This window comes from Halichondria panicea, chromosome 6 (genome assembly GCF_963675165.1).
Source record: "Halichondria panicea chromosome 6, odHalPani1.1, whole genome shotgun sequence".
Lineage (NCBI taxonomy): Eukaryota > Metazoa > Porifera > Demospongiae > Suberitida > Halichondriidae > Halichondria > Halichondria panicea.
In genome coordinates this window covers 444,082-466,001 of record NC_087382.1, presented here as the reverse complement: position 1 = coordinate 466,001, position 21,920 = coordinate 444,082, and the positions used below count along the sequence as shown (strand labels likewise).

The following is a 21,920-nucleotide window of genomic DNA, read 5'->3' as shown; positions in this document are numbered from 1 at the left end:
GCAATCACAGATGGCTTGTTATTCGTTGTTCCTTGTTCTGTTTCTTAAGGTCCTACCATATACAATAGATTCATGTACGTATACATTAAAATTAGTAGAAGTGATTACATCTATAGGTTGTGTAAAATGCATTATAGAAAAAGCTTATTCTCCCTACTATAACACTCTAATACTTTTTGAGCAAAAGGATAACATGGCGAGAGGCATTAGCACAGTGCAGCTTGCAACACTCGTTTTACATTATTTATCACACAAAACAACTTTTGCATATAATTATTAGAAAAGCATTTCTCGAAAAAACATTAATAAATCATTGACTAATTAAATTTGTTATAATGTAAATTAAAGTGAAACAATTAACTTAATTGCAAGAAGTCAACGGAATATGCTTTTGTCTGTACATGTCCTCCAGCTACAATGACCTCTCCACTAGGAAGTACTGAGCATGTGCAGTTGTATCGTGCAGTAGGCAGGTATCCCACTTTCACCCACCTCCTGGTGTCAGGCTGGTAGAGATGGATCAACGAACTTTGATTCAATATGTCGTCCTGTCCACCAACGGCTAGTAGTGACCTCCCAATACTAAGAGGAGCTGACAACACGAGTGGTACTTCTTGTAAGGTCTTCCAGAGAGTGGGTGTGTCCAGGTTGGAACGGGCCTTTGCAATTAGTTCATTGAGGTCGACGTGGTGCACTTTCTTGGTTGCCCCAGTGTGATGAAACCCTCCCATTAGGTAGAGGGTGTTTCCTATGAGAGTTGATTGCAGTACTGATAGTAGGTTTCGTAGTGACTGAGCAATGTACCATATTTTTGATACCACGTCCAACACCTCCACAGAGGAGGTACGTCCATTATCATCCCATCCACCAGCTACAATGATGTGGTTGTTGAAGGAGACAGCTGTTGAGTGAGAACGAGCAATGCTTATTGGTGGGTACGGGTAAGTCCATTTCCCTGACTCAAATACAGCAAGTTGATTGCTGACTTTTTTGTTTCTTGTATCATATCCTCCGACCAGCACTAGTCGATTAGCGAGTGATGTCATAGCGAACCACTTGGCAGTGTACTCTAATAGTTTGGTCCATTGATCTTGCTCGAGCTTCATCACTGTACACATGTCACGTTCATTGTCTGCATCACCTCCACCAACATACACCGTGTCACCGATAACAACACTCTGTACCGAGGTGGTCATTTCGATTGGCATGTCTTTTCCTCTTCTCCATTTCAGAGTGAGTGGAGGTCTCAACTCTCTAGGAGGGGGACCCTGAATAATGAATGAGTGCATGTAATTAGGATAGTGTCTACTAACAAGCGAGTGTTACTTGTAGCAATGAAAGCACCGCAGGTGCTGATGCCTCGGTGGAGATGCCAAAGCTACATAACATAAAGCTACTAACTATAGCTTTTATGCACATGATAAACAATTTAATTTTCAAAATTTAAATTGTTTAAATTGTGTGTACACAAAATTTAAATTGTTTTTGCTGCATGCAAAAACTCAGAGAGTGGGTAATGATCGACCATGATTGTTGTTAAAAACGATTGATGGCAAAAGTTCAAGTATAAAATTTAATGGCTGCATTAGCAGAGCCTTGCAGCTCTCTTCTCACTCTTGCAGCTACCAATAGCTAGCGTTCTAGTACAGAGCTAACTACTAAGTAGAGTAGCAACACTTGGTAAACAAGTTTGACTACGTGCTCTTCTGAAAAGGCTGCAATGGCATTCCAAGTAAGCAAACCTAGGCATAACTCGAGAACGAAGCATTATTTTGCAAATCCACGAATTAAAATCCAAGTAAACATGACTAGAAGCCTATAGAAACTCTTACTTGCACTTGATTCATCCTTGAGGTAACAGTGTACACACACACACACACACACACACACAGACACACAAACACACTACCGTATACCTCGCTAGCTTGCGCATGCGCACCGAGGCATAATAATTGTATGCACACTAAATCACTTTCTCTAATTAGCTTAAGAGGCGATGCCCACCAGTCCACTAGAATGTACAGTACGATTATAACGGATCAACACTCATGTACAGTAAGTGTTATAATTATGTCAAAGCACTTAGTAACAGACTTTACATTTGCTAACCTATATATAATGCGTGGTATGATAGTCGTTACTAGTGTACGAGTCATCAGACGGTTATGTACTAGAGTACAAGAGTATGTGCATTTTCAATTAGTACAACACAACAAGGAATTTAATAAGCACTAATTGCCTGTGACATCACATCCAGGGTCCATCATTATTGTGAAAGTATCACTTTTCAATCCTCTGTAACTTCTCCACATGCTACACTTCCTGCTCTTTTTACATACCTTATTGTTACTTTTATAAACGGATACTAATTTGAGCGAATTTGAGCGAATTTGTAATTAACGCTAAATTAAGTACACGCTAATAATAAAACGTAATTAAAAAATTATGAATCTCATTAAAAAATAAAAGTTTTTTTCTAACGTACTTTGTATAATGTAATGTACTTTTGAGAGTATGCTAAGCAAGCTAGCCCTTTTTTCATCTGTATCTCTCCAAACTTTCCATTCAACCTTAAAACTCATACTTGTACATCTTTTGAGATATACTGTGGTAATGAATTTGCTACAAATCCGCCAAAATTAGTACCCTAAAAACAGAGAAAAATTTAAAATTACTACCCGTCTATAGTAGATAATGATCTCGGGCCTATAAAGGACCTTGACCACAATCTACTACCGGGCCAATAAACAGCTTGTGGCACTCATAGCCATGTAATAACTAATACCGTATTAGCCTCCTTTACCGGCCTTCATAGAAAAGGCCTGCTATCGACTGCTTGCGCATGCGCCAAATTATTGGATATTTTTTCCCGGAAAATTTCCTATAATACAGAATTCATCAGAGAAAATATCCTAAAAGTCATACACAGAGCTATATAGCTAGCTAGCTAGAGACAGAGCTGCGTAGGTTTGTTGTACAGCTATTTTCTTCTGATAGAATCAGTAGCAGTAGTATAGTAGACTTTCACCAAAGTTAATGTTAAATGGGCGTGGTCTGTCCATATAGGCTCTTGTCAGCTTTCGCTCCGTTCAGACGATTGTCATCCACACTGTTGCAGGCTGTGAGTCTTTTGTTAACATAGCAGGCTAAGGGTATAGCTATCAGAGAATGCTATCCGATGGGCTAGAAACCTTCAATCGAACTTTCTATCTACTTCCTTCAATCCACTTCCGTTCGTTGTGATGTCATAGTTTTACTGAGCATTTACGATGTTATCCAAAGCCCCCAGATACCGGGGGGATATTAGCGCATGCGCAAGCAGTCGATACCAGGCCCACTTCCCTAAGTGAAGTGGGAAGTGCGGCCTGGGATCGAGACTAATACCGTATATGCTTGATCAGGAGCCGCGGCTACTAAATGTTTCATTTTGCTGGAAGAGGAGGCTACAATTCTAGAGAGGCTACTGTTCAAGAGCGGCGTTTATTAGCTCCAGATAATTTAGTTTGTCATTAAAAGTTGCTTTCACCTGCATAAACTTGAACTCTGCCATGAGAAAGTCTTTGTGAAGCACTAACAAGCTGCTATACTTGTAGCTACTACATGTAGCTAGCTGCTAGTAATAATTTTTTTGGGCTGCCACGTGCAGAATGCTAGAGTCAAAGTTTACTGAGGCTACTATTTGAGAGCGGCTACTAAATGTTTCATTTTGCTAGCAAGGGAGGCTACTATTTGAGTGCGGCCTTTATACAAGAGCGGCCTCTGATTGAGCATAATTATACGGTACATACAGCACCTCAAACAACGCTACTCGCCCTCACAGACACTAACTGTATTTGTTCTAGTCCGCAAATTTATTATTTTCTTTGTGCCTCTAACACAGCCTCAATTAAACCACGGGGAAGCACAAATTATACCACGAGGAAGCCTTGTTTCCAAACCCTCTCTCTTATATCTACTAACGTCATTATAGGCATATCCACAAAACGAAGTATACTCAAAAGGATGTGTAAAGTCTAAGTGGTTTTGTGGTCAAATGGCTTCATTAACTGGGTTGACAAGTACTGTATAGCGTGTATACTTTGAGGGTATAAATGTTCGCGGTTTTCGTTATGTACATGTACTGCGAACATTTATACCCACGGATTTAATATCGCATGCATGCATGCTGCAGAAAGGCTGATCCGCAAAATTTTTAACAGTCATTCCGCGAAATATACCCGGCCGCTATACGATGGATTTCAAGAAAAATGCTATCAGCTCTTTCGGATGGAAGCGCTTTTTAACAAGAAATACAATCGTATAATTGAGTTTCAGAGAAGTTATGACAAGATTATGAAGGTCAAGCTCAACACAAATGAACTGTTACAGTAGTTATAGAGGCTTACACACAACTTGACCCAATGAGACAGCACCCGTGCGCGAATGCATTAGTACAGTACTCATTATTGCTGTAATTAGGAACATTCACACACTGCATGTACGCACCTTCTCGACTGGTTGAGTGTCCTTTGATTCCCTCTTTGTTGCCTCCACTGGGTCTGAGACTCTTTTCAGTGAAGCATCTAAGTAAGAATTAAATAGGACAATTTTTTCGAAAGTGTAAAACACATAAATTGTCATGGGCTATATACGTATCTAATAGACTCACAGATGTCCCTGGCAGATGGTCTCCTCCTCACGTTTTCTTGCAAACAACTGTCGATAAGCTTCCTCAACCTGTGTGTGTGAGGAATCTGGGCAACATGGATTGATCGATCCTTGGCTGATTTGACCGTCTCTAACTTGCAAACAATCTGCGCCACAATCACCCCATAGGAAAACACATCCAGACTATTATCGTAATTCTCCTCTTCCAATCGATATGCCTCGGGAGGTAGATACCCTCTACGGTGACCCATGGTTGTGAGGGTTGAGCTAAGCTTGGAGGAATCGTATAGCCGTGACATGCCAAAGTCGGAAATCTTTGCAACAGGCACTGATCGTGTAAGTTTCAGCAAGACGTTATCGCCACAGAGGTCACGGTGGATGATCTGCTTGCTGTGAATGTAGGCCAGACCACAAGCCATGTCATTGGAGAGGCTAATTTCACATTCACTAGTGAGGGACTCTTCATCAAGGTTGGAGAAATAGGATCTCAAATTGCAATCCATCAGCTCAACAACGAGGATTGTACCACCTGATTTGGGGTGCTTAGCAGTCAATAAAAACTGAACAACGTTTGGGTGCTGAAACGACTTGAGAAAATCACTCTCACGATCAATGGCATCGCTAGCATCTTCACTTTTGGTGGCAGGAATATTTGTTTGCATCTCCATAGCAACCTGGTGTAATAGTTTGATAGCACAAGAATCGCCTCTGTAGCTGCCTTTAAAGACTGCTCCAAATGCACCACAACCAAGTCGTTTGTCTAGGAAAATGGTCAAATCTTCATTGATCTTGTGGCGATCTTTATCAACTGTAGAGTATTGTGTATGTGCATGTGGGTCGGGAAGTGTGTAAGGTAGTGAAATATTATAGCAACTAACAAACTAAGCAATATGCTTGATTAGAGGCTATGTTCTTCGTGGGGGAGGAGTTACATGCTCAGTATGATCACACCCCCCCCATGACTACTAATGTTTCATTTTCTAGCAGAGGAGGCTACAATTTGAGAGGTGTTTATTAGCCCCAGCTAATTCAAACACTTTTAAGTTTGTGATTTTCATAAACTCTGCAAAAGCAAGGGTATCTCTATTCACTGGACTGGAATGACCTCTGACCTACTAGCACTAAAGTGCAAACCCTCGGCTGGTGAGGGTTTGCACACGATGCTGTGCGTGCAGTATAATTATAATTATGATCATAGAGAAGAGTTTACAATATAGTATGATATTGAACGCTTGGAAATGGCTCTGGGAATATCTTTCTAACAGAAAACAAATGGTTTTAGTAAATGGGAACCATTCGTCAATTGTTCCTGTTACTTCTGGAGTGCCTCAGGGGAGCATTCTTGGCCCCCTGTTATTTCTGGTTTTTATTAATGACTTGCCAGACTGTGTAGAGTACTCTAAAGTGCACCTATTTGCTGACGATACAAAATATTCGAGAGTTATCCACTGCGGGGAGGATGTCAACAAGCTACAGTCGGATATCGACAAAATTCTTAATTGGAGTGTAACAGGAGGTCGCTCTATTTTACCGAATCCAAAAGTATACAAATGAACTTTTGTTCCTGACAACCTGCTTAACCTTCCACATACACATCAGGGTTCTAGCTAGCAGAAAAATAAATCTCTACTGGACTCATATGTTGACTATTAGAAAGCTAGCTATACTAGAAGTGTTTTAGCCTAAAAAAATAGCATAGACAGTAGAGGAAGGGGATTGGAAACGAGATCACGTGAGCTTATGCTTGCAACGTAAGGCCTTTGGGACAGTGCGTGCAGCAACCAATAGACACCTTGAGGTGTGATTTTATTGATTTTGAGGTCATGAGAGGATACGAATAGCCCTAAAATTTGTCTTGAGGTATGGCTAGGTACAAAATGAAACATTATTACTTGATGTTCACTCTTGGTAGTACACAAAATTTGAAGATTTTACAACACTTAGCTTCTTCTTTTTATTGTGCATGGGGTAAGAACTGACTTATGAATTGCAAATGAATGTTCACAGTAGTAGTACATATGATGGTATTTTATTGCTTCAGCTATATATATTGGAAGTGGGGATATCATACTTCTTGAGTTATTGGCCGATTTGTTGATTTCCACTAGCCATCTTTGCAGAGGAGCTTCTCTATAACTAACTGAGTTTATATTCGAGACTCGGCAATAATTATTAAAGATCAATGTCCATAATTATTATTGCTCATTAGATTTTGTATTCATGCTCTGATTTGTCACTGCAGTGTCGATGTGTGGCAAGAACTTGGACTGAGAAATCACTGGAAGAACATAATTATAATTCATTATGTTTAGACCATGCTTATACCTTTTATTGATTGCTTATTGTTGTCTATGCATAATTATAAGCTTCCTCAAGCTTTTAGTTTAGCATAAACTGCCATTAGTGCATAAAAAAGTTTATTGCAAGCTCAGCGCTTCAAGCTGCATCCATGGTCGCGGCTATAATTGAGGTTGCAACACGGACTGTCCGTGTGAAATCAGAGGAGGTTGGAGACGATCACGTGCACCACTTTTTTTTGCTGAGCTGGCACAAAAATTGACAGTGAGTTCTATGTAAACTTCTAGCTGACGTTGCACGGTCATTAGACTGAAAGCAAACCTTATGTGCCTCTCTGGCTTCTTTTGATATAAAACTTTCATTAACCAACCCGATCCCCTCTATTCTGGCAAGTTATCAGTGCATACAGTGTTTACTAGATTCTTGCCAGCCAGTACAATTCAAGCTGCATACAGCACCGCTGAACTATACTCCACCCTATAGTCTTGGTCCAGCCAGACAACAGACACAGCTAGTGCGGTGTTACAAGTTAGCAAAGCAAGAGTATCCATAACTTTTTTATTACGGTTATTCGGTATCTATGGAAACGTGAGCAGAGACATTAGGAATGTCATATGATTGATGACGCGTGGCCAACCTCCTCTGGTGGGAAAGAGTGCTAATTGCCTGCGTTCCAATCCCCTTCCTCTACTATCTATGATTATAGCTACCATGTGGTCATTATAAGAGGGCGTTAAGACGGCGCCCAATAATTGAAGCAAGGCGCCACGCCTCTTAACGCCCTTTTGACGAGAACCCTGCACACTGGCTGGATCATGAATAAAGTACTATCTGAAGATCTTGGACTTTTCGTGCAATCAGATCTGAAATGGGAGCCCACTACAACTCTATATCAGCTGAAGCCTTAGAAAGGACGTATGAAGAGAAGAGGGCATCCTTCTCTTCCACTTGTTGACCTTTGTGGCTAACCCTACCCAACAGTACAGTACAGCTAGCTAGCTGGATTGACGAATTAATTCTATCGTGGCTTGTCTATTTTTAGTGCACACGCCCCTCCCATTTGTAATTTGATAGCATGTAGTTGCATGCCCTCTTCTCTTCATACGCCCTTGGTGTTAGGCCTTCTGAAAAGAACTTTTCTTCTACCAACTCGATCAAAACTAAGAAACAACTCTACATTTCCTTAGTGAGATTTCAGCTATCGTATGGATCTCAACTCTGGCGACCAATGCTGCTCAAAGACATATAGAAAAAATACAAAGGAGAGCCACAAAGTTTTCCTTCCCCAAACCACATCTCCTATATGACCTATAAGGAACGACTCGTCTACCTAAACATTCTCCCACTCATGTACCACCTTGAGCTGGCGGACGTTATGTTTTTTATCAACTCGTACAAAAATCCTTCAAGCAGATTCGATATATCCAAGAATGCTACAGTTGCTACGGGGACTACCAGGTCGTCAGACAATTTAATAACTTTTGCCGCACAAACTTACTCCGGCACTTCTACTACAATCGTCTGCCTAGGCTTTGAAATGGCCCACCTTCGATAGATACTTCACTCTCAAGTCAAAACTAACAGCTGAAAACTTTTACTAGCCCTGCCCACATTTCAATACCATTAGACTCTACCGTACCCTCGCGAAAATACGCCCATCCTTTTCTGCAAGAAGTTTAGGCTTTTTAGCTAGGGGACTGGGGACTGGGCGTTTATTCGCGAATGGTGAGTTTTCATTCAAATATACGCCCACCCGCGGCCTCAAATCGAGGCTTAAATCTATGACAATTCTTTTATTTTCATTTCAGTATGAACATTTCATTGACAACAACAATGTTATAAACTAATGCATGAGTAAGAATGAACATGAAGAAGTAACTCTGACTCCATTCGTTGCTTGTCAGATCGTAGCAGCAGGAACTTCCCAAAGGATGGTAGGTCATACTCCTACAGAGCTATATATCAGGTACTTTGTTTCCAGGTACTTTGTTTCAGAAAACCAAGGCAAGGTAACCTTGCCTGGGTGATGACTTTGATATCTTGTTCTCAGATTTGTTAATTGCTCCCTTTCTCCGCATAATAAGAATAGTTGTTCCCTGCATATACATTGTATACATCTTCAAGGGCAAACAGATCCACACAGAGAAACTTATATGTCTGATCTTAGTCCAGCAAGGAGTATAGATATACTACCTAAAACTTGCTTTTTCGGAGTGAACATGTGGCATTTAGCTACTGCGCATGCTCAAACTCTACATTCTGGGTGGGCGTATAATCGAGTCAAATTACCCTTGTGCAACAACTTCGAAGCAAAAGAGGGGATGGGTGTTTATTCAAGATGTCCTTATTTTCACGAGGGTTGCGGTATACATGTAAATGCATTGGGCATGTTTCACAGTACTTCTGGCAGATCTAGAAATGCCAGGGGGGCAACTGCCCCCCCCCCCTGCTGTCTACGGCCCTGGGATAGTCATGCCATACTTCTAAGACTCTAGGCTTCTTTGCATGCCGTGATAAATGTATTGATCCTACACCGTAAAAATGTTTGTTAATTCTACTGTATACTGTTAAAACAACACTTGTTAAAGTAGTTATTTTGACAACATTTTTGTGAATGTAACAGATTATGGTTATTTTTTAGAAATGTTGTTATTTTAACGTCGTGTTTCCTAAAACTGAGATAAAGTGTTAATATACTACGTATGTCTTAAAATCACAATTGTGGCCCAGTTATTTCAAAAACATTTTCACAAAATAACAACATGTATAATTATGTATTTTGACAAAAGTGACATCATTGCACATGTTTGACAGCTGCAAGGGCAGCTGCCACATTTTCTTTCTTTTAACTTTAGCTAGCTCGAGAGCTAGAGCTAGATGCTGTATAGCCTAATGGATGTGAAAAATTTGTCTGCTACTGGTCTTTCATCATGGTTGGAGGAAAAAGGAGTGCAAGATTCATATTGTGAAGTGTTTGAAGGTATATTCACTTAAGTCAATACTCACAACACTTAGCTATGTAGATCTCTACACTGCCACCGTTAAAAATACCACCTTCCACTTAAATAATAGACTACTACCTATTTGGTCAACACCCACTTAAAATACTGTATCAATTCATTGCTTCCCACTTCTGGTGTAAAACTAATCTAGCTTTTAGCTATTTAAAACTATATTTTTTTTTACCTTCAATTGTAGATAATGAAATTGATGGAGAGGCTTTTCTAGAGCTGACAGAGAATGACATTAAGGAGTTGGTTAAGCCACTAGGTGTTGTAAAGAAGCTGGTGAGGCTACAGATAGGCGTACAACTACCTGTCTCTACCGTAAGTAGTATGTTATCTGTTGTGTACTTAGCTACTGCTTTAACGATGCATATTTGTACACAGGATTTGATTGTCTCATCCGCAGTGGATAGCAGTAGTCGAGTAAATGATTCTACACCCCAGAGGACTCAATCTAGTGTGCCTAGACGTTCTCAATCATCTACCCCAAAAGTGTCTAGTATCTCTACAGACAATTTTGCTATTCCTCAGAAGTGGAAACCAACCATCATGGCTGCTATTAAAGAAAAATCCCTTAATCCTGAAGTTCGGAATGAAATCGTAAGAGATCTGGTGACGCATGTATACGCATACCTGGAACAACCAACGATGGTGTTTATTGGAGAGGTCGCCAAACAGCTAGTCGAAAAACACCCATTTATGGCTGACTCTGGAGCAGCACCATTTGTAAGTCTTTAATAAACCTGTAAGTTTATAATTATGTCAATTCGTAATTATAGGGATCTTGGCGGAAAAAAATGATGGATAGAGTCTATAATGTTGAAAAAGGCCGTAAACGCATAGCCTCTCCATCTGACGAAACTCCTCCAACAAAGCGTGGTCGCCCTAAAAAGGTTTCTATTCTAGCATCACGTTACCCGGCTGTGTCACCTATGGACGAAGGAAATACTGACAGTGAAAAAGCACTTGCCAATGAGATGGAGAATGAACATCCTAGAAGAGACATTGTGTTACCTCTTATGAAGAAAACATTTCACAATCGCAGGCAATACATTTTGAAGAGCACAGAGTCAGTGGTACAGAAGGTTACCAAATTTCCAGCTCTAAAGATGACAGCAGTCGTGCGTATAATTATACTATCGGTTTTGTGTGCATGTGCATGAGTGTATGTTGTTATACTGTGCTTATGTATTGTCACATGTTTCTATTGCAGACTGAACAAGAACTAGAGCTCGTATTGTCAAAGCAAAATATGTATTCTTCGTTTGTTGCGGAGTGGACAGGAAAATGGATACCAGCCGTAATTGGCTACTGTGAAAAACTCAAACGAAAGGATATAAAAGACTTGCTGCCAAAAGGTAGGTATTTTTTTCATATAACTAGAGGATGCTTGTACCTTTATTAGGTGACGATGACGATGAGGAAAGATCTGTGATTAAAATGTTATTTCAACTTCTCTGTGTGCAACGAAAAAAGAAAGAGGGGGATCTGGGTGATTTTTTCAATGAATATGAGGTATGCGACAAAAAATGGAGCCCGTTCTATTGACGATTGTATATCTTCTTCCAGATGTCTGCAGATCCTGAGCTAGTGGCTTCCAAACAAGGAAAGAATGCTCCCTGGATTGGTCAATTTTGTGCCGAGGATGGTGTTGTCACCTTTTTCGTTTTCGTGGAACAATCTGTGTTTTGCACTGTGACAACCCTATCAAAAGCGATCTTCATATGGTTTTCTCTGTTCTATGTTTTTAATTTAGAATAATAGCAAAGCAGTGCATGACCTCTGTATCTTTTTTCAAGAGTTTGTGTTTGGCCTTCCTCATAGCGTTTCAGGAAAAACTTCTACCTATTTATCCATCACTACTGATATTCAAGCTTTAGCTTCATGTTAATCATGTAGCTATTGTATACACCATTATGACTGTGTATACTCTTTCGCTCTTGTGATTACATGTACGTAGTGCTACCTCCTCGTATACGTTATTTTCAGTTTTAAGAACCAATTTGAGTCATTTTTATAATTTGCAACTTATAATTATGATGCTATAATTATTATTATAGCTAATTGTTATTGTAAAGGTAACAATAGACCACTGTATCATACAATATTAAATTGTTACTTTAAAAATATTCACTATGTCTTAACAAAATGAAAATGTTAAATTTACATCTTGGATAACTCTCTATTAACTAAATGATAGTTAATATTACATAATTAATTAGTAAGAAACACCAATAATAATTCAGTAAAATAACACTTCATATTTTGTTATTTTACAAATAACTAATGTTGTTAAAATAACACCTTTTTTAGAGTGTTATTTTAACAAAAAGATTGGTTACCTCAGTTGCAAAATTTTTAACTAATTTTTTTGGTTATTTTAACTAAACTGTTTTTACGGTGTAGACCTAGTCTAGACAGTTTGTCTCAGTCATGTACCACTGTGCTCGTGTGTCCAGTTTGGTGCATGCACTGCATTTTTTTTATATCACTCTTGTGGTTTCTTAATTTTTGCACTTTTAGTGCCAGTTTAATGTGGCAATCAAGGTCAAAGGTCATCTCAGTAGTCCAGTCCAGTGAATAGAGACACCCGCAAAAGCACTAACAAGCTGATACCTATAGCTAGCTGCTACTGTAGTCTATGGGGGGCCAAATGAGTCAAAATGCCAGTTGTGCATGTCTCCCACATTTTCAGAAGTAAATTGAATCCTATTTAACTAGAGCACTGAAGTGCTAACCCTCGACTATTGACATGATCTATACTGACAAGTGTATTATATAGGTCAATAAATAGGTGTCTTATACAATAAATAGGTGCCTAGATACGTACGGTCTTTTGCTACATGTAGCTTTGCTAGAATGATTGGTCATCATCTAGTCTCACAAATGTATCCATGTACATACCGTATAGCGGGTAAGTTTCGTAGGGTAAAAAATTCGTTCAACTCGAGAAGCGGTAGTTTTCGTGAGTAAAAATTTCGTTTAGTCTCGTGGCTGCACGGCATTCCTACGTTCAGATAAGCTACGCCTACGATAAAATTTCGTGGAGGTCAGCCTGCCCACGAAAATAACGAATATTTTACCCCATGAAAATTACTCGCTATACGGTATATGGTTTCTAGTGTTCTACAGTTATTTTGTATAATTATGGTGCACAATTTCAAACCAGCATACAGTAGAACCTCGATTATCCGGACACCTTGGTTCCAGAAGCAGGCCGGTTAAGTGAATATGCCGGATAATTGAATATATTGACCACACCCACTTAAGTGTTAGACCACACCCATAAATGTAGCTGACTCAGCACTATCTTAGTGTTGCGCATGCGCATGCATGCACAGGCGCCCAGGCTGACTGTTTAGTGGAACCTGAGGGTCGAGAATGAGCAGCAGGGACGCTATATTCCTTTTTGGCAGTGTTATAAGAGGCCATCATATCTCTAAAAGTTTCTGGATACCTGTAGTTGGAGAAAGTGTTGCTGTTGCTTGTGAACCAAGCAATCCATACGATCGCAATGCCGTGTCTGTCAAGAAAGGTGGAAATGTTATTGGACATGTGCCAAGAAATACCAGTAGGATCATGTCCACTTTCTTGTCTCAAGGAGGAACAATTCAATGTGAAGTTGTCGGGCGAAGAAAATACGGTAGAGGTTTGGAGGTACCTTGTATCTATAAACTGACAGGCGAAGAAAGTGTTGTAATAAAGACGAAGAACAAACTTGTTAAAGTCAATAATAAAAGTACATTACACTGACTAGCTCTAGTATACCATTCGTTTGTGTCATTAAATTTTATCCAAAATGATACATGTCATTGACTCATTTAATATGAAAAGGTTATACAAATCTATGTACATGGTCCAAAAAACGTCGTTATTTCAGATTGCTTTATCGTGCTTAGTCTCTTTTCAGCTGCTAAAGTTTGTAGCTGTCGAACACACGTTGTGTTATACGTATTGACCTCTGGTTGATGCTCCAACCAGGTCAAACATTGCTCGAACATGAATGCGGCTTCGCTGTGAGAGATAACTGGTTGTTCATCTTCATCTTCATCTTCACTATCAGTGTGAGGATCGTCCAACACAGAATCACATATCTGTGAGTCTGTCAACATCTGAATTCCCGGGTCATTCAAGTCACTGTCAAGCCAAGTTCGAATTTCAGTTTCACTTAGCTGATACCTAATTTGTTTTAGTACTCCTTGAAATTCTTGCTCGGAGGACTGCTCCTCACTGGTTATAGTTGATAGAGTGGGAACAAATTTGGGTCTAAAACGAATGCCTTGAGAGTAACCATAGCTGTATGTCTTCGTTTCAGGTACAGCAACTGATTTGAGCGTAAAAAAATCGTCATTCAGGTTGGCCTCCTCAAATAAGGGGCCAAGAATTCTTGATACAACAGTAGATTGATGAGAATGGGAAGCTGTTATGGAGAGAATCTCTTTTTGGGTGATCCCACTAAGAGGCAATATTTTTCGCCAAGATTTTCTCAATGTACTGGGATCTATCTCATCCCACGCTTCAGCAACAAGATATGAAACTTTTTTCATATCTACACCTTTAAGGAACTCGACCACTGAAATCCCTCTATCATCTTCAATTAGGAGTTTGCGAAGGAGCTTTTTCTTGTACCGTAACTTCAGAGCTTCCATTACCCCCTGGTCCATTGGTTGGATTAAGGATGTAACGTTAGGGGGCAAATATATTGCTGTTATCTTCCCGCATGTACTGACTAACAGGTCGGAGTGTGGGTGGGCCGAACAGTTGTCCAAAGTAAGTACTGCTCGGGGCTCTAAACCAAGCTTGATCAGTTCTTGACAAACATAAGGAACAAATGCCTCGTGAAACCAATCGAGAAAGAGAACAGCCGTCATCCATGCACTTTTCTGTCCTGAGTACCTAACAGGTAAGGAATCCACATTAAGAGACTTGAAACATCTTGGTTTGATAGATTTACCAATCAAGTGTAGTTTCAGCTTAATGGACCCCGAAGCATTGGAGCATACATTCAATGTAACTCGATCTTTTGATTTTTTTCGTCCTTTGGCAGACTTCTCAAACGATGCAGCAAGTGTCTTCTCTGGTAGAAGACGGAAGTATAGACCAGTCTCATCGCAGTTAAATATTTGGTCAGGGCAGAGCTTCTCTATTGAAACTGATTTAGCAAATGATGAGACAAATTCGTCAGCAGCAGAATCATTGGCTTGTAAAAGGCTGCTTTATTTCTAACTGCTCATACAATAGTTTCGCCTTCTCACACAGCATTGGACCGCTAATTGGAATGTCCTCCATTCTTTTTTGGGTAAACCATACATAAAGCGTTTTGTCAAGTTTTTCATTCGCACCAAGCTTCATTGATTTCAGTTCATGTCTCATACCCATTTCTACTGTATCTTTCCTGAATTGGAGAATTTTCTCTTTGTTCCTTTTGATGTCACCCACAGTACTACGCCCAATGTTAAACTTGCAGCAGATAATTGAGTAAGAAACTGATTTGTCCAACAAACTCAGCACTTCTAACTTTTGTGTCAATGTAAGCACAACTCTCTTTCTCTTTCCATTCACACTAGTAGCCTTAGTAGCCATTCTGTACTAACACCTGCAGCTACAGTTCACTACACAGATTAATTCTGTACACTGTAGCTGCTTTACAGTTCACTACACAGATTACCTGAACTGCGTGCGCGCATGCGCATTGTATATCAGTATAAGTGCGCATGCGCACAACTGACCACACCCCTTTTTCGTCAACATAGCTGAACTTTGACCCTACACAAATATCTATCAGTCTGACCAGATAATCGAAGTTCCGGATAATCGAGGGCCGGATAATCGAGGTTCTACTGTATTTATACTTCGCAGCTGCAGCTTGTAGCCTATACTACTAAGATACTACTAGGAGACTACACTATAGAGTGTCTAAAATAAGGAGGGACCAGGAGTTATTTAAAAGCTGAAAGAGGATTGTTTCATGACCAGACTCGACTGGAGTAAAGCAAGTGTTTTTCTAGGTGAGTTTCTCCAGGCAGTTGTTCTGGCTATAGCTGTTGACTGAAAATGATAATACCTACCTGTTTGTATTAATGGCAGGCATTGACGGAAAAAGGCTATGGTTATTTGTGGATGACTTTGACGAGCTGTATATAGTTCCAACCCAGTGGACAGGCTTGATCAGCACCTTGTTCATGTTCACACCCAACTGTACTTTGGCACTTAACTTGATAATATGGTAAATCATTCTATTTGTACTATAAAATTAGCGACCCATTCCATAGCGGTGCATATATCCGTTCCACGTGGCTATAATAAAATCAATTGTACAGCTCCAATGGTAGAACTATATGAGCGACCATAACCAACCAACAAGCTAAAATGTATGCTGCTGCTGCTGATACACATTCGGTACTACTTTGGGTACAGATATAAAATAGATAGATCACAATTAGTCTTGGCTCTAACAGTAATATTTGAGGCAACCAGGTCACTGTAGCGTTGTTAGCTCTGCCCTATTCTCAAGAACTATAAACACTCTTTTAGAATATTCTAACAATTGTATAGCTTCGATTTCATGCCGCGCATTGTAATTCTAACCTAAGCGCCAGAAAATATATACCGTGTAACTGAAAATTTGTGTGAGGTGCAAAATTTTGTGTTTTTCGAGGCCAAGTAAAAACTGCACGCACTGGTATTTCATTCTTGGTAGGTGGTTTCCTGTCATTGAAATATTACAACTGCAAGCATCTATTCTGAGGGCTCTAGAGCCAAATAGCACTCGCGAAATGTTCTCGCTATACATGTACGGTACTCGGTGCTTAAATTGAGCAAAGCAAAAATTGGGACTCGCCCCTTTATTGTAGGTAGTAGGGAGACACTGTGTGTAATTATGGTGTGCCTTTTATTTAAACGAAAGGTGGTGCGTATGTTTTGATAGCCCATAATTATGACATAAACAACAATTGGAGTGGCATGGTCATCACATCAATATACGTATGGTGCATGGTCTTCATTTGTCTTCATTTCGATCCTTTGTAGGCATGGCTCCATCCTGAAATTTCATCACCGAAGACGATTGCCAAGAAGGCCGTACCTGCCTCTGTTGTAGCTTCTCTAACACTTTATAACGAAGAAGCCGGACAATGGTACTACTAATTTGCTGCAACAATAATTATACTCTGTACTCATGCAGGACATACTTTATGTTCCTGTACATTTTCAATCACCTTTTCTGCTGTTTCATCAAATGTACGTATAATTTAATTGCCACCTCCATTTATCTTTTCACAGTCACATGCCAACAACGTCACTAATTGCATGATTTATGCATGCTACATACATGCTGGTTTAACACAAAAATCAATGACACGGGTGCTGTTTTAACATTGATATAAAGTAACACGTATGTATAGTGTGCTATTTTAGGAGACATTCGAACGACACGCTACCACGTGTTAAAATAACATGTTTGTTTTTACAGTGTTGTGGTATGTATTTCCTGTCTTGTCTTGCAAATACTGAAAAGTTGGGGGTCTTAGGGCAGACTGATTTGATATAGAAGCCATCATTGCTCAGTACTACTCAGTCTACACTAAGACTATAAATTTGAGCTTCAAATGATGTAATTGTGGTTTTGCATCGTAGTGAGTAAATTCCCTGTTTGTGGCTTGTACAGTAATTCTCTGTAAATTTAATTATGGCTTCTGTTATGTCATTGTTTACTATTAGCCTCGGTCCCAGGCCGATTTTTTTTTAATAGAACGAAGTTGAAAAATACGGCCTGGTATTAATTGTATCTGGGCGTGGCAGGAACCGGAAACTAAAACAGAGATTCTTCACATTTTGTTTCCTGCTTTTTTTCTGTAATACTAAAGGTGTACGTAGAGGCATTTTACTCCCGTAAAACTTACAGTAATGTAGCTCCGTGTCATGTTCTCAATTTATAACTAGCTAGCTATGGCATGCAACGCGTTGTCTTGTTTGAAGCAAGATGGCCTCACTCTCATGGCAGAACAGGCCCAGGCTCTCAAGCTCCTGTTTGAGGGAAGGGACGTGTTTATCTGGTTCCCAACGGGGTATGGCAAGTCTCTCTGCTATATCAGTTGCTACCGACTACAAGCTAGGTAGGACCAAGGCTCCTCCTGTTGACAAAAGTGTTGTTCTTGTTAATTGTCTCTCCCCTTGTATCTCTCATCATGAGACTCATGATTGACCAGGTCAGGAGTCTAAACAATAGAGGTGTTTCTGCTGCCATCCTCAGTAGCAATAAAGGAATCGACAAAGATTTGGTTGCCACTGCCAAAGAAGTGTCTTCTGGGAAGTATTTCCTGCTGTATACTGCCCCAGAGGCTGTTTTTGAAGACCACTGTTGGAGGATTCATTTTTTGTTGTACTACAGTGTCAATTTATTAAAAAACCACGCCCAGATCACGCCCAAATACAATCAATACCAGGCCTAGTAGGCGACCTAGCGTTCAATTGGAGACGGATCGGCCTGGGATCGAGGCTATGTTTACTATCAGAATTGGATAAACTATTTCAGTTTTTCCAGCATCAATACCCAGGTCCTGAAGTGCAAGCCAGGTTCCAGAGTCACAGTACTAGTAGATATAGTATTCATGAACTCGCCACAGGAAAATTAGAATCCAGAACTGGGAGTACTATGTAATTTGCCCAGAAATCAAAGTCAGTCCAAACAGGATATATCCAATAAACTGGAACACAAGACCTGCTATAAAAAAATATTGGCAAAGCAGATGCTGTTTATTTCTTTGCAAAGACTAACTTCTAGCATTATAATTATTAGCTATCTAGGCAGTTTCAAGAAACTCTGGACACTCAAGTGGCAAGTAGGCAAGAGCTAAACTTACTCATTTTTGTCAATGTTTACTTTGTTGTATCTTAGTCAAACCTGGGTCATTAGTGTTCTTATTTGGTCTACTTGTAGTTACCAGTGTTGTCTATAGTCTAGGCCTATCTGTATCTGTCCAGCACCCCCAGTACTGATTTTCCCGGAAATCAAAGTCACAGAAAAAATTAATATCACCAGTTTTCTTTCATTCAATGTAACTATTCAGTTCCTTCTTACCACTTTATTTTTATATCATTCAGTAGCTTATTTATTCAGAATTATTTCTATATCATTTAATAGTGTTAGGCACCTTCTGATGAAAAGTTATCCTTAACAAAAGAAGTGTTACTGTTTTTGTTACTACCGCGAACTATGAATATCATAAACTCCCATAAGGGGCCATATAAATTAACAAATGAACTGTATAATACACACTTCCGGGAGTCTTAGTGTAGACTGAACTACTTAGTGTTGTTTGCATAGCAACATTGTATGGTGATTTTATGGTAATGATTAGCAAGGTCTATGCAAACAGGTGTATAGGACACCTATTTAATATAAGACACCTATTCAGGATTCACTTCTGAAAATGTGGGAGACATGCACAACTGCATGGCATTTTGACTCATTTGGCCCCCCACAGTAGTCTAGATACCAGTACAGTATCAATATGGCTGCCACGTGCAGAGACATGCATAGCCACTATTTGAAAGCGGCTACTGAAAATGGACTGTATATAGGGACGCTACTATATGATATAATTTTGAGCGTGGTCTTTATACAAGAGTGATCAAGCATATATACGGTATGCATTCCAATGGTCACACCAATTGAATGTTTCACGGCCCCAAAACAGATCAGGGTGGCAGGAAAAAAAACAGAGTCACAATACACCACAAAAAGTCAGATCATTCTAACCTCTGACTTGGAACACTAATTGGTTTTGGAATTCTGCAAAAAATTAATATGGCCCAGAAAATCCGTAAATCAGATTAATTTGTGTGGCCTTACCTTCTGACTTCACATCAGTAGGATTGCTAGACTGTAGATGATCTCTCTCGATGGTCCTGGCTATGTGAACGTGGCCCACAGTAGGACTGGACAATGCTTTGACCATAGATTGCCAGCTTCTCTCTCCTTCATTCAGCCATTCCAACAGCCCCTCACGATAGCAGTCATCAGGATCATTGTTCCATTCTCTGCTGATACTTCTGATTGTAGCTGCAGAGACTTCGAGCATCAACAAGATGTTTCGCCACTTAATTCGAGCTTCAAACGTAGCGAGGTACACTTTGTTTAGATCTGCTATTGTGAGATAGTCAGACATCTTCTCTGTAGAGTGTGGAATAGAGAGAATGCGTACATAGGTGTGCACAGCTCTAAATCATGTACAATACATTACACATGCAGTTCTGTCTGCACTCACTGAATGATCCCCAGGCTACAGTATCTTCACTTTGATTTCACAGTGTACAGAGAACCATAGATATAAACGAGGAAGATGTGCTTGTAGGACGTGGACGTGGACCAGATCCAGAAAGCCAGAAATCGGAAAAGGCGGAAGTGCAGTGAAGGGTGAATCAGTGGGCGTAGCAAAGTTTATGAACAAAGAATGCGATTTTTCATGCTTGTGTTAGTTTAGCTACTATGATATAGCTAAGGTTGTGTCACTAAGTAGTATGCTGTGTCCCAAATGGCCACAAGTATGTGATGAAGTTGAAGGACTTTTTACAGACAGCAAAAACAATTCTCATGAATTATTCATGTTAGACCCACGTTGGAAATAAGCCTCGATTAAAACCGCGGGGAAACACGGATGGTACTTCGAGGGCAGAGGAGGTCGGACATCACTTGAACTTTCACTAATTATGTTACGAGGGGTCCGACACTATGACAATTTGTGTACGGGATTTTAAAATCTCGAGATTCGGGAGATTTTACAAGATTTTACGGATTTTAGAGATTTTGAAGATTTTAGAGATTTCAGAAGATTTTGGAAGATTTCAATAATTTTAGAGATTTTAGAAGATTTCAGAAGATTTCAAGGACTGCAGGGGCCCATAACAGCTCTATAAAGTCTATATCATCACGGCAACACATTGTTCATGTTGTTCCAGGTTTAAACTATTCTTCTACCAGCTGTCCTTCTTATTCCAGCTCTTCCAAATTCTCCTGCATGACGTGCAGTGGATCTATAGCTAGCTAGCTAGTTATTATGGGTTTCACTATAGCTATACTGATAATTATAAGTCTATAGCTATAGTATAGGTATAGCTTTATATATATAAATTATTATGTATAATTATTATGAATTTAAAGTATAATTATAGGGGGCATTGTGAAATGAAAATGCATTGCATTGTGAATTGTAAATGTACATAAAAATTATACTCCTCTACAATTGTTACAGATCCATTTATTGTTTTTCTTCACTTCGAAAGCATTGACACACTTGAGGTGAAACCAGCCTCCCAGTTTACACCCGCTGCTCTCACACTCAACCATTTTTGAGCCATTATCAGGCAGTCTACAGTAGCAATACAATTGAATCTCTACTATTTCCTTTGTTATCGCTAATCTGGCTGTTCTTTGTGAGTTAGTCGGAAAGGGTGTCATGGTTGCTTGGTCAATGCATTTCAAGAAATGCTCTCTCATTGCATTTTGTTTGAAATTGCAGTAGCAGGGGTTTAGGCTATGTGCTAAATGCGTAATGAAAGCAATAGCAAACAATCCACAGTCTGAAGCGCCTGATTGTTGTGCCACATTTGCTACAGCGACGGAAAGTTGTTGCTCTGAGTCTCTTGTTCCATTTGCTAGAAACTTGGCCAAAAGTGTTTGAGTGTCCATGCTTATTCCCCTATACAACGAGTCGTATAGACATGCAGTGGGAATCAAATTTGTGGTACTGCACTGAAGTGTAGACAGAGCTATCCAATGGTTGCTAGAAATGTGCAAAATTTGTAGAGACTCCTGTGAGAGAGGACTGATATATTGCGACTGTTGTAACATAGAGCACCGTAGGCCATGCAGATGGAGTGAATTGCTTTTTTAGCAGGTATTGGGCACAATTTACATGATTGTCATTCAATCAGGCATTACGGCTTAGCAGAATACTGTGGTCTTGGTGG

At 39.8% G+C, this 21,920-nt stretch overlaps 3 protein-coding genes across 3 annotated transcripts; 1 reads left to right on the top strand and 2 right to left on the bottom strand.

The window, feature by feature from the left end:
* Positions 1-257: 257 nt before the first annotated feature.
* On the bottom strand, positions 258-20,375 carry LOC135337618 (uncharacterized). The gene is made up of 5 exons (XM_064533587.1): positions 20,219-20,375; positions 19,804-20,124; positions 4,649-5,455; positions 4,486-4,562; positions 258-1,268 (listed from the first exon to the last, which is right to left on the bottom strand). The coding sequence occupies exons 2-5, from the start codon at positions 20,117-20,119 to the stop codon at positions 357-359; spliced, it is 2,112 nt and encodes a 703-aa protein (XP_064389657.1). The 5' UTR covers positions 20,120-20,124; positions 20,219-20,375; the 3' UTR covers positions 258-356.
* On the top strand, positions 9,811-12,060 carry LOC135337627 (uncharacterized). Its single transcript, XM_064533596.1, has 7 exons — positions 9,811-9,925; positions 10,144-10,271; positions 10,335-10,676; positions 10,730-11,071; positions 11,164-11,308; positions 11,356-11,465; positions 11,520-12,060. Exons 1-7 carry the CDS (start codon positions 9,823-9,825, stop codon positions 11,709-11,711), a joined length of 1,362 nt encoding a protein of 453 aa, XP_064389666.1. The 5' UTR covers positions 9,811-9,822; the 3' UTR covers positions 11,712-12,060.
* LOC135337142 (tigger transposable element-derived protein 7-like) lies at positions 13,796-15,533 on the bottom strand. Its single transcript, XM_064533051.1, has 2 exons — positions 15,293-15,533; positions 13,796-15,102 (listed from the first exon to the last, which is right to left on the bottom strand). The coding sequence occupies exons 1-2, from the start codon at positions 15,531-15,533 to the stop codon at positions 13,796-13,798; spliced, it is 1,548 nt and encodes a 515-aa protein (XP_064389121.1).
* Positions 20,376-21,920: the final 1,545 nt, after the last annotated feature.